The following is a 10,897-nucleotide window of genomic DNA, read 5'->3' as shown; positions in this document are numbered from 1 at the left end:
CAATTTTTGTACAACATAATAACAAAGAATATCATCACCAATAAATTATGCTATTTTTTAAAGACATTTATAGACCACTATTAAGAAAAATTCCTGCTAGAGATGAATAAAGGAATATCCTCCAATGTTGTGATTGCAGGTTTACTACATTTGAAATTTAGAAAGCTCATGCACTGGTTGTTACAGTTCAATGATAATAAGATTCACACTTTTTCTGAGTGAGAGTGCTTTGAAGAAATAAAAATTCCTGCTAGATATGAGTATTTTGACAGACTTAATAGTTGCAGGTTTACCAGATTCAGTAACAGATAAAATAGAGTGAATAGAATTTTAGAAAGTTCATTCACTGATTGGTGCAGCTGAATGTTAATAACATAAAAAACTCTTCATAGACGAAAATAAAACATAATAATAAATGTTTTATTAAATGTGTTATAATATATTATTCATAAAAATATTTAAGTTTCATTCTCATTTTATTATTTTAGTATTGGTACTAAATTCTAGTGTACAATAAAATATTATTTTACTCATAAAACATAAACATGCATGTACATGTAATCGATGAGAAATGCTGCACCGAGTTTTGAAGCTTTTTTTATGTGGGACAAGGTAATTTATTTAAGTAATGTTACAAAGGGCCAGTTTTGCATAATGACATGCCCAGTGACGAGCTGTTACAAGCCAAATTTTCCTATTTGATCGAAAATGTAAACCACAAAGCATCGTGAAATTTACATTTTACATATACCCGATGAGAGTTTCATTTGTCAAATGCGTTGTCGTTGCATTGTGTGCGTCTACTTTTATTGCCAGCTAAATGAATATATTTTTGGCACATCCATTGTTACGCGATGTTGGGTCTAATTTTTTTTTTTTTTTTTTTTGTTAAGGAACAATGGAAACTATGAAATTATGAGTCTGTCGTTATAATAAATCATAAAATTCCATTTGGAAAATCAATGACTGTTGATTATTATTAATAGTAATGCCAATTAAAAGTTAAAAAATTTATTAAAATAAAATTGGTAGCAACAATTCGTAATTGAAATTAAATAACAAATTGGCGAATAGGACCACCGTAGTATTTAATCATCGAAAAACAACATTAATTAAACAACTTCAAATAAACCATTTAATTATTTTAATTCTATTATTGTCTGTAATGAAAATTCGATAATTGTGTTTCACAAAAACCGGAAAGACTTAATAACAATATACACATTTATAACATATGTTGTTGACTTCATTAATGAAAGGCTGATTGATTATATTTAATAAATTTTGTTTTGCATTTTTGATTACAAATTTAAAATAATTAATAAATATGAGTATTTTTAATTAATTTTTGGGCGTTCCCGAATTTATGATTTGGCCCCTTAACGTATAAAAGTTAGAAAAAGGCAAGAAAGAAAATTAGTTTATAGACCACTGTCATGACTAAATAATGCTGTGATACAGCCAGAATCTAATTATCTGCCTGGCAAGTGGCTTGTAGAAAAAGTTTTAACAAGTTTTACATTTTCATCATGCTGCTCATCAACTCAAATAGTTTAATAGTACTTCGAAATCAGTGAGTTATGTGCGGTAAATGTGTGTATGCATGTTTAATACTTACTTTGAACTTCCATAAAAAGCTGAAGGGGATTTTTACTCAGGAAATTTCAACAAACTTTAATTTCCTTGTTCGAGTGCTTGTTTTAATACTCCGTTTTTAATGGGATGTTATCTTATCACATACAAACATAATTTGCCAGCTTGCTAAATTTAAATCGCTTTTTCCATTTTTAAGGGGATTATTAGATTTTGTAATCAAACAGGATGTGTCAAAATTTACAAAAATATTCAAACTGTAATTCAGGATCGAGGGCACACAAAATTAAATATTATTTTAAAAGATATAATCTAGAAGTTAATTCTCCCAGTAGAAATCTTAGAATCAGATGAAAATATGGAGGAACAATTAAAATTGGTGATTTTGGTAAAATATATACTTCAAATTTAACGCTATATTTAGACACAGCCACTACATCTTCTGAAATTATGTCAGTAGTTTTAGTGGGTCTCGATAGAACAAAAAACTTCAATTATTTTACAGGATCCTTCACCCAATTATGTAAAGCAAAATATTGAAAGAAAGGCAGCATCATAAACTCAATCCAATATTAGTCTTCTTTAGTTTCTATTTACTTTGAACAAGTTTTAGACAAAGTCTTTAACACAATTGTGGTTAATAAACTTCCTTTTTTTTTGCAGAGGGGCCAAGGCGATGGTGGTGGTTACCAGAGGGGGCGACCAACAAAGGTAATACAATCAATAATTTAACGACATGTTTTAATACGTAGCCGCAGTGTTGTGGTTAATTATAAAATGTAGTTAATGCTAAGCTAGACAGTTCCGAATATGTTTTTGAATGGTTTAAACAAAATTCGCATTCACTTAATTAAAAAGTTATTTGTTTAAGCCGTAACTTTTTGGCAACGCGAGATAGACAACGTCACAAACTTTTAATTAGCATTCATACGAACTATTTTGAAACCTAAAGCAGAAAGCTTTTAATTGAGAATATCAAGCTCAATTGTATTGTGCACTTTTGTACGTAACTCTATGATGATGGTATATCATCATCTTTTTTTTCAATTATTATTAACAAGACGAATTAATTTGGCTATGTAGAATAGATATATTATAATTGTTCAGTTTTGAGGGACGTTTATACAATAGTCAGAATTTGCCCGAAAATCTTAACAACTGGATCAAAGTTCGTAATTAGTCGGCGATATCTGTGTTTCAAATGCGTTATCGTCGAATTGACATTAACTAATATCACGAATGTCTTTTGTCCGATCTCGAGATTCTGAGCCTTTTGTCAAGTTTTGGGGGGAAGTTTGCTTTATAACTGGAGCGTCTCATCTTTTTGTTCGCACGAAAGGCAACAACTAGCGGATATATTAATTAATTATTATCCCTTGAAGCTTTGTTCCCAACAGGGCTTGAATTAAAAACCCCGAACTTTATCAAAGGGATTATTATAATATCCTCCGTTCCTCCCAACTTATGCATCAACGAGACAACCGAACAAAACACTTTTGAACACAACTACGTATAAATAGAGGCACAGATGTTGGAAAAAATGTTCGCAGATGAGCTGAGATAATGAGTCAATCAACATGCATAAGGGAGTCGTGTACTCACTCAATTTGCGTTCGGTTTATTAGCTCATGCAAATTTATTGACTCCCTTTTACTTGTACACCGTCAAACATGGAAATGTCAATTATAAATCGGGCTGAACTGGATTAAGTCGCAAAACACCTAAAGGCAATACGGTTTATGAGTTGACCGGAATTATTCCGGTTCTATTGCGGTGTTTAAACGTCTGTGAACAACACACACACACAACATGCACTGTGTGCAACCGGTGCCCGCTAACGGATTGCCGGGCTTATCACGATTAATTTATTTGCAGGAGTTTACCGTAATTGTAGAAATTTAATTAGCAATTATCGATGATTCAGCCGATTGCCAAAGCAAAGTTAATAAACGCGTTCGATGCTCACTTTGCACGCCCATCTCAGTTACTAATTTTCATTCTTGTTCTTAGTTCATCGTTTGCACGCAGAGGGAATATATTTATACGCCGTTAGCGGTGAGAAATTCTCCCTGCTGGCAATAATTTTTCCCGGAGCGCGGTTCATTTGTGTTTAGCATGTGCGAGTCGTTTGTGTCGACGAATATTTAAGTTATGGGACGTTTCTCCGGGACGGCGAAACAAAAAAGGGCAGGAGGTCGTGTACGCACGTTTGGGCGTTGTGAGATGAGATAAAATCTCGTTTCCGCCTTCGGTTAAACATACGATATTGTCAATTTTATTTTCGACGAATCTTTTTTGAACTGCTTATGTGTTGTTCAGGCATTTGACAGTTTCGGTGAGACGATTATTTTGTGTCACATAAATTTTGAAACCGTTATCATATTTTTTGGGGGATAAAACATAAGTACCTACTCTATTTTAACAGTTATGGAGTTTGATAAATCTGCAACAATTGAGTCGATCAACGTATTCGAGTCAATTTCTTTATTAATCTCTAGCACGAATTATTCTTATTCTTTAGATCATAATCTAATAGAAGTCTATCAATGTATTGAAAAAAAGAACATATTTTACTGGGTGAAAATTATTATATATTTCAATAAAATCATAATACACAATATGACCCTTTTAGCTTCTGATTAAATTAATGTAAATTGAGAATATAATAAAAGCTAAACAGGCCAAGAGTTATCAATTTGTAAACTTTTCATCATTTTTTCATTTCTTAAAATGACATCAGGAATTAAATGATTAATTTAAGTGACTTATACATTAAATAAAGTGAAAAGATTGTGAAAAATTGAACATGAAGAATATATTTAAAATCACAATATTTTTCCATATTATGAATAAATTAAATTTAACCCTCAAATTTAGAAATTTTTTAAGGACAAAAAATAATGCTATTGATAATTTTCTTGGATATGCTAAATTGAAAATAAAATTAAATTCTAACTGCCTGTTTGGAAAACGAAACATTGAAAATCTACACAATTTCGAAGCTATCAATGATTTTAGCATCTTCTTTTAACCTTTGATAAACTTCAATTCATTTGTTTAAATAACATAAGAATTTGATTGAAATAAAAATCTTTCAAGGTTATAGATATTTTTTTTTTTTGATATGTTGAATTGAAAATAAAATTAAAATCCAAATAGAAACGTAAAAAAATAAATATTGATTATCTGCAAAATTTCGAATCTATCAATGATTTTATCATGTTTAACCTTTTGAGAAGTTCAATTCATTTGTTTAAACGACATAAGAAATTTAATGGTTAAATTAAGTAACTGAATATTGTATTCAAATAAGATTCATTAAATAATTGATGAAATGAAACACAATAAACCAGAAATAAATTTGGACTTGTTTGAGAATACATTTAAAATTACAATTTTAAATATTATGAATAATTTAAATTGAACTCTTAAATTTAGATATTTTTTAAATAAAATCCAAACAGACAAACAGAAAAATGAACATTAATGATATTGAAATGGCATATGAAACTCAACAGTTCGTTTAAGTAATTGAATATTGCATTCAAATAAAATTTATTTAATAATTAATGAAATGAAATAATAATAAAAATATAAATCAAAAATAAATTTAATTTGTTTGACAATCCATTTAAAAGTACAGTTTTAAATATTATTCTCATATTTAGAAATATTTTGGAGGACAAAAAATAAAAATCTTTCAAGATTGTTGATAATATTCTTGTATATGGAACATTGATAATAAAATAAAATTCAAACAGGCAAGCATAAAATGAGCATTGAAAATCTACTAAATATCGAAGCTATTAAAGATTTTAGAATCATGTTTTCATTTGTTTAAATGGTATATGAAACTGAATGGTTAGTTTAAGTAGTTGAATATTGCATTCAAGTAAGATTCGTTAAATAATTGATGAGATGGAACATAAAAAATAAAACATTGAACCAGAAATAAATTATGTTTGACTTGTTTGAGAATCCATTTAAAACTACAGTTTTAAATATTATGAACAAACTTTTAAATTTAGAAATATTTTGGAGAACAAAATATAAAACTTTTTCAAGTTTGTTGATAATTTTCTTTTATATAAAAAATTGATAATAAAATAAAGTTCAAATAGGCAGCCATAAAAAAGACCATTGAAGATCTACAAAATTTCGAAGCTATTGAAGATTTTATAATCATGTTTTCATTTGTTTGAATAGTATATGAAACTGAATGGTTAGTTTAAGTAGATGAATATTACATTAAAGTAAGATTTATTAAGTAATTGATGAGATGGAACATAATCAATAAAACAATGAACCAGAAATAAATCATGTCCATTAAAATTACAGTTTTAAATATTATGAACAACCCTTTAAATTTAGAAATGTTTTGGAGGACAAAATATAAAACTTTTTCAAGTTTGATGGTAATTTTCTTTTATATAGAAAATTGATAATAAAATAAAGTCCAAACAGGCAGCCATAAAAATGAGCATTGAAGATCTACAAAATGTCGAAGCTATTAAAGATTTTATAATCATGTTTTCATTTGTTTAAATGGTATATGAAACTAAATGGTTAGTTTAAGTAGCTGTATATTGCATTGAAGTAAGATTCATTAAATAATTGATGAGATGGAACATAATAAATAAAACAATGAACCAGAAATAAATTATGTTGATTTGTTTGAGAATCCATTTAAAATTACAGTTTTAATATTATGAAAAACCATTTGAATTTAGAAATATTTTGGAGGATAAAATATAAGTTTGTTGGTTAGTTTAAGTAACATTGAGGGTCTACAAAATTTCAAAGTTTTCAATTATTTTATCGTCATTTAACCTTTTGTGAACTTCAATTCATTTATTTAAATTGTATAAGAATTAAATGTTAAATTTAAGTGATTGTATTCAAATAAGATTCATTAAATAATTGATGAAATGGATCTTAATAAATAAACCAGAAATAAATTGGGCTTGTTTGGGAATCTATTTAAAATTACAATATTAATTAATAATTCAAATTAAACGCTCAAATTTATGAAGTTTTAGGAGACAAATTTAAATATCCTTTAAGGTTGTTAATAATTTTCTTGGATGTGGTAAATTGCAAACAAAAAACAGGCAGGTAGAAAATTAAACTTTGAAGATCTACAAATATTTATTAAAATGGCAATAAATATTATTGTTAATTTGAATGATTAAACAAGATTCACTAAGTAAATAATTGATGAAATGTAACAGGAAAACAGAAATACCACAAAACGGAGTTCTAATCTATTTAGAATTACACTTATAAATATGAATAATTTAAATTTTTTACATTTAAGCGTGATTTCATGTAAAATGCCCAAGACAGGGATGTTAACGTGAACAACCCCGTCTTGTTCCATTGTCAGTTCGAAGGCAATTTAATTTTAATGAACTATTTACATTTACACAAATAGGTACAATTGTACAATTTATCGGCGTGAGTAATTAGTGTTATTCGGTGGGTTCGGTGGACAGGGATGGTAGCAAGCCAAGGGGGAGATGTGGAATCTGTAAATTACCGAGTTGTATGATGCATGGTTTCCTTTCCGCATCCATTCAAACGGTCTCAATCTCGATGTGATGAATTAAGCTGTCCGCATGAATAGGAACGCACCACGGCACACTTGATAAAGCAGCTATTAAGGATAAAGTCTATGGTGTGGTGGTGAGGAGGAGAATGGAGGAAGCTGGGCTGGCGGGGAGGTTAATATGAATATCTGCATGAATAAGGTTAATTTATAATTTAAATTTTATTCAGTTGCCGGACACCGTGATGTCGGGGAGGAAATTAACATGGGCCTTGTTTTGCGTATATCCATCCCGTGATATTTATGTCGGCCGTGCCCCGTCCTGAATCCTGCACGACCGGCCGATTGTTTTTGGTCAACGGGACGTCAATACATTATTTATGCCACCTTCCTCCCTTTATTTATATAACATTTAATGTTAAATAAGAGGTGTCAATTGATTTGATATCCAGCAGGAATAAATTTTATTGTCGCCGTGGCCTTAATTTATTGCTCTGTACGATTCGACTGACTTAATAATGAATTTATGGCCTCGATAAAAATTAAAGTCACCCATAAATTAATTTTCCATTCATGTACCTATGTGTCTGCCATTTCATTATTTGGGATTTTGCCTTGGCGTCGTTCTGTGGACATATTTTCGCGTGGATGCTTAAAATAAATACGGAAAAACTCATATCAAAGGTTCGGAAGGTAAATATTTTACTCCCCCAAAACAGGATTCGTGTTTAACTTCTCCTTTTTATATTAAATCCGAAATCTGCATCGCGATTTTATGTCTGGCAGCTATTTTAGACTGATGGCCGTGCAGAATACAATTATAGACACATGACGTTCAATCAGTGTTAATTACTAATTAGTGTCTTGTAATGCCTCAATGACATTTTGTCACATTCGATGTTAGAATGGCATTATTGCGTTGTGCGAGTATAATCGGATTTTGTATTTCGACAACTCCAATAAACTTAATCGAGACAACCATCCAGAAAGTCACCTAATTCGATATTTACACTCCACCGCGTTTTAATACCAATGTCTTGCTAAAGTTTTTATTAAAACTAGACCTAAAATTCCCAATATAAAATTTCAATTGGATCAATATGCTTGAGTTACCAAACATGGACTTTTATTTACAAAACATTGTTTTATTTATTTTCTGTGTCAACCTTTTAGTTGATAAAAAATAAATATATTAAATAGTGATTAGTGAATATTCCAGGATAGTAAAAAGTAAAGTAAACTGAAAATTAATTAATATTCATACAGAGATGTTACAAATTAAACACTGAAGACCTACAAAAGTTTTCTTAATTTATAAACTTTTGTGTCCAATTTTAAATTAAAACCTTAAATTTATTCATTTTTTGAGACAACAAAATAAGTATTTTTGGAAACTTTCTTGAATATTTTAAATTAAAAATTAAAATAAAATCCAAATAAACATGATTAACTAACAAATTAGATTTATCAATACAAAAATAAGAACCTTTCTTGGTTCTTGATATTATTTTTATATATTTTATATTGAAATAACCTAAATCTTAACAGACATAAAATTGAAAAATTGAAGATCTACAAAATTACGAAGTTATCAGTGATTTTATCTCATATAAACTTTTGTGAACTTCAAATCATTTATTAAAATTACATAAAAATTGAATGGTTAATGTGGACGATAAAAGATAAAACAGTAAAATAGATATACCACAAAGGAACATCATAAGGTAAATAAAAGATTTTTAATATTATTAATTATTAATAATTTAAATTAATATATGAATTTTTTGAATGCAAAAAAAAATATTTTCAAATATTATTGATAATTTTCTTAGATATTTTAAATTGAAAATTATGAAACTATCAAAGATTATATTATAATTAAGTTACAAAATAAATTTATCAATTTTTCTGGATACAAAAATAACTATCTGTCACAAGGGAACATAATATAGTGGAAACAAGTTCCCTAAAAAGTTGGACTTTCTGATAAATAATTTAAAATAGACCTAGAAATTTATGAATTTTTAGGGGGCCAATCATAATTAAATCTCAAATTATGTTTATCAATTTTTTTATATAAAAAATCTTTCAAAGTTATTGAGAATTTATCATTTCTTTGGATATAATAATAAATCTTTCAAAATTATTGATATATTTTATTAGATATTGTAAATTGAAAACAAAATAAAATTAAATCTTTACAAAGAGTTATAGAATTTAAAGTTTAAGATTCACAAAATTATGAAGTTTTGAGTGATTTTATTGTAATTTAAAAAGTTTTATGAACTTCAATTTATTTCTTAAAATGACAAAAGAATTTTAATGATCAATTTGAGTGATAGAAATTGTATTTAAACAAGAATAATTAAATAATAAATAAAACAGTAAAACAAAAATGTCACAAAGGAACATAATAAAGAATACTAGAAAGGTATATCACAAAGTAGAAACCATTTTTTATAAAAAGTTCGAATTTTTTATGAATAATTTAAATTAAACCTGATTTATAATAAAATAAAAATTTTTGTGAAATTTATTAAAATGGCATTTACATTTACAAAGCATTGTGTTTTATTATTTTTAATTCATTTTTTTATGCCAAAAACAAAATATCTAACAAATTAATTTAGCACATAAGCTGCCTTTAGGAGTGTTAATTAGCTAGATTTTTACTTTTATGGAATGTGCTTATAAAGTCATTTGACATTAGTTCTTTGAAAATTGTGAACAGTTTGTCGAATGCACTTGAAAATTCGTGTAATTTATCCACTTTCGTCAACAATTTCATTTGTCAGACATTTAGTCTGAGACTTGAGGAATGCTTTTACAAAGGCTAATTGAATTTTAGTTTTATTACTTGCCTTGTATGCACCAACTCCTTGCTTTATTCTCATTACAGGAGTGCACTTCCAGCTCCTCTTTTTCCAAAGGATATGTTATAATTTAGTCGTAGGTATATTGTCCCACTTTGATATTTAATATTATATCATTAAAAGTTTTTAATAAGCCTGAACGTTGTTTGAAATAGTTGCGAAATTTAATTATTATTATATTATATTTAGGAAAACAATTTCGCGTTCAATGTACCATGGATATTGTTAGAATAACCCGACCAATTAATTTGCTCCCTAAATAAACTGATGTCGTTCAATAAAAGTTAATTGCCTCCAACTTTTTATCAAAGCCTCCGTGGACTGCGATAAAACAAATTCAGTCGAACAAATAACATAGAGATTGAATAATTTATTTTATGGAATACATTGTTTCGATGGAAGTTATATAAAACAGTTACAGTCTAGTGTACGGTTGTAATTTGATAGAGTACCCAAAACGAATATCGTGCAAAAAGGGAGGAAAACAATTAAAATATACACGCGAAGAACAATTGAGACCCTGTTTTTGTAAACTGTTCCAATTTATGCCCGCTCATATAATTGAGTTTCTAACACGTAGCCAAAATGTTTTTATTTATATCCTTAATCACTTAAATATTAATAATAATAACAATAATAATAATAATAATTGTAATAGTAGTAATAGTAGAGAAAATTTAAAACTTTTCACTTCACTTTTTTGTAGAGCCTTTAAATTCCTACATAAATATTATATGTTGGGCATTTTATAATATTTACTTATCTACGAGTAAATTTAAAAGTAAAAAAGGAATTTTTGTCAAATTCTTTAAATTTTGACATCCGATATCTTTTAAATGGTAAGAGTTATGAAAAAATGGTAAGATACATTTTTTGTAAGGCG

The 10,897-nt window shown here is 28.0% G+C and overlaps 1 protein-coding gene across 1 annotated transcript in view; it reads left to right on the top strand.

The window, feature by feature from the left end:
• Positions 1-659: 659 nt before the first annotated feature.
• Positions 660-10,897, top strand: part of LOC109603308 (disintegrin and metalloproteinase domain-containing protein 11) — a 51,804-nt gene continuing 41,566 nt past the window's right edge. The window contains exons 1-2 of the mRNA XM_049967314.1: positions 660-710; positions 2,257-2,304. Of these exons, the coding sequence (XP_049823271.1) occupies positions 660-710; positions 2,257-2,304 (99 nt within the window). The remainder of the gene's footprint in view (positions 711-2,256; positions 2,305-10,897) is intronic.

This window comes from Aethina tumida, chromosome 5 (genome assembly GCF_024364675.1).
Source record: "Aethina tumida isolate Nest 87 chromosome 5, icAetTumi1.1, whole genome shotgun sequence".
Taxonomy (NCBI): Eukaryota; Metazoa; Arthropoda; class Insecta; order Coleoptera; family Nitidulidae; genus Aethina; species Aethina tumida.
This window is presented reverse-complemented; position numbering and strand designations above follow the sequence as displayed.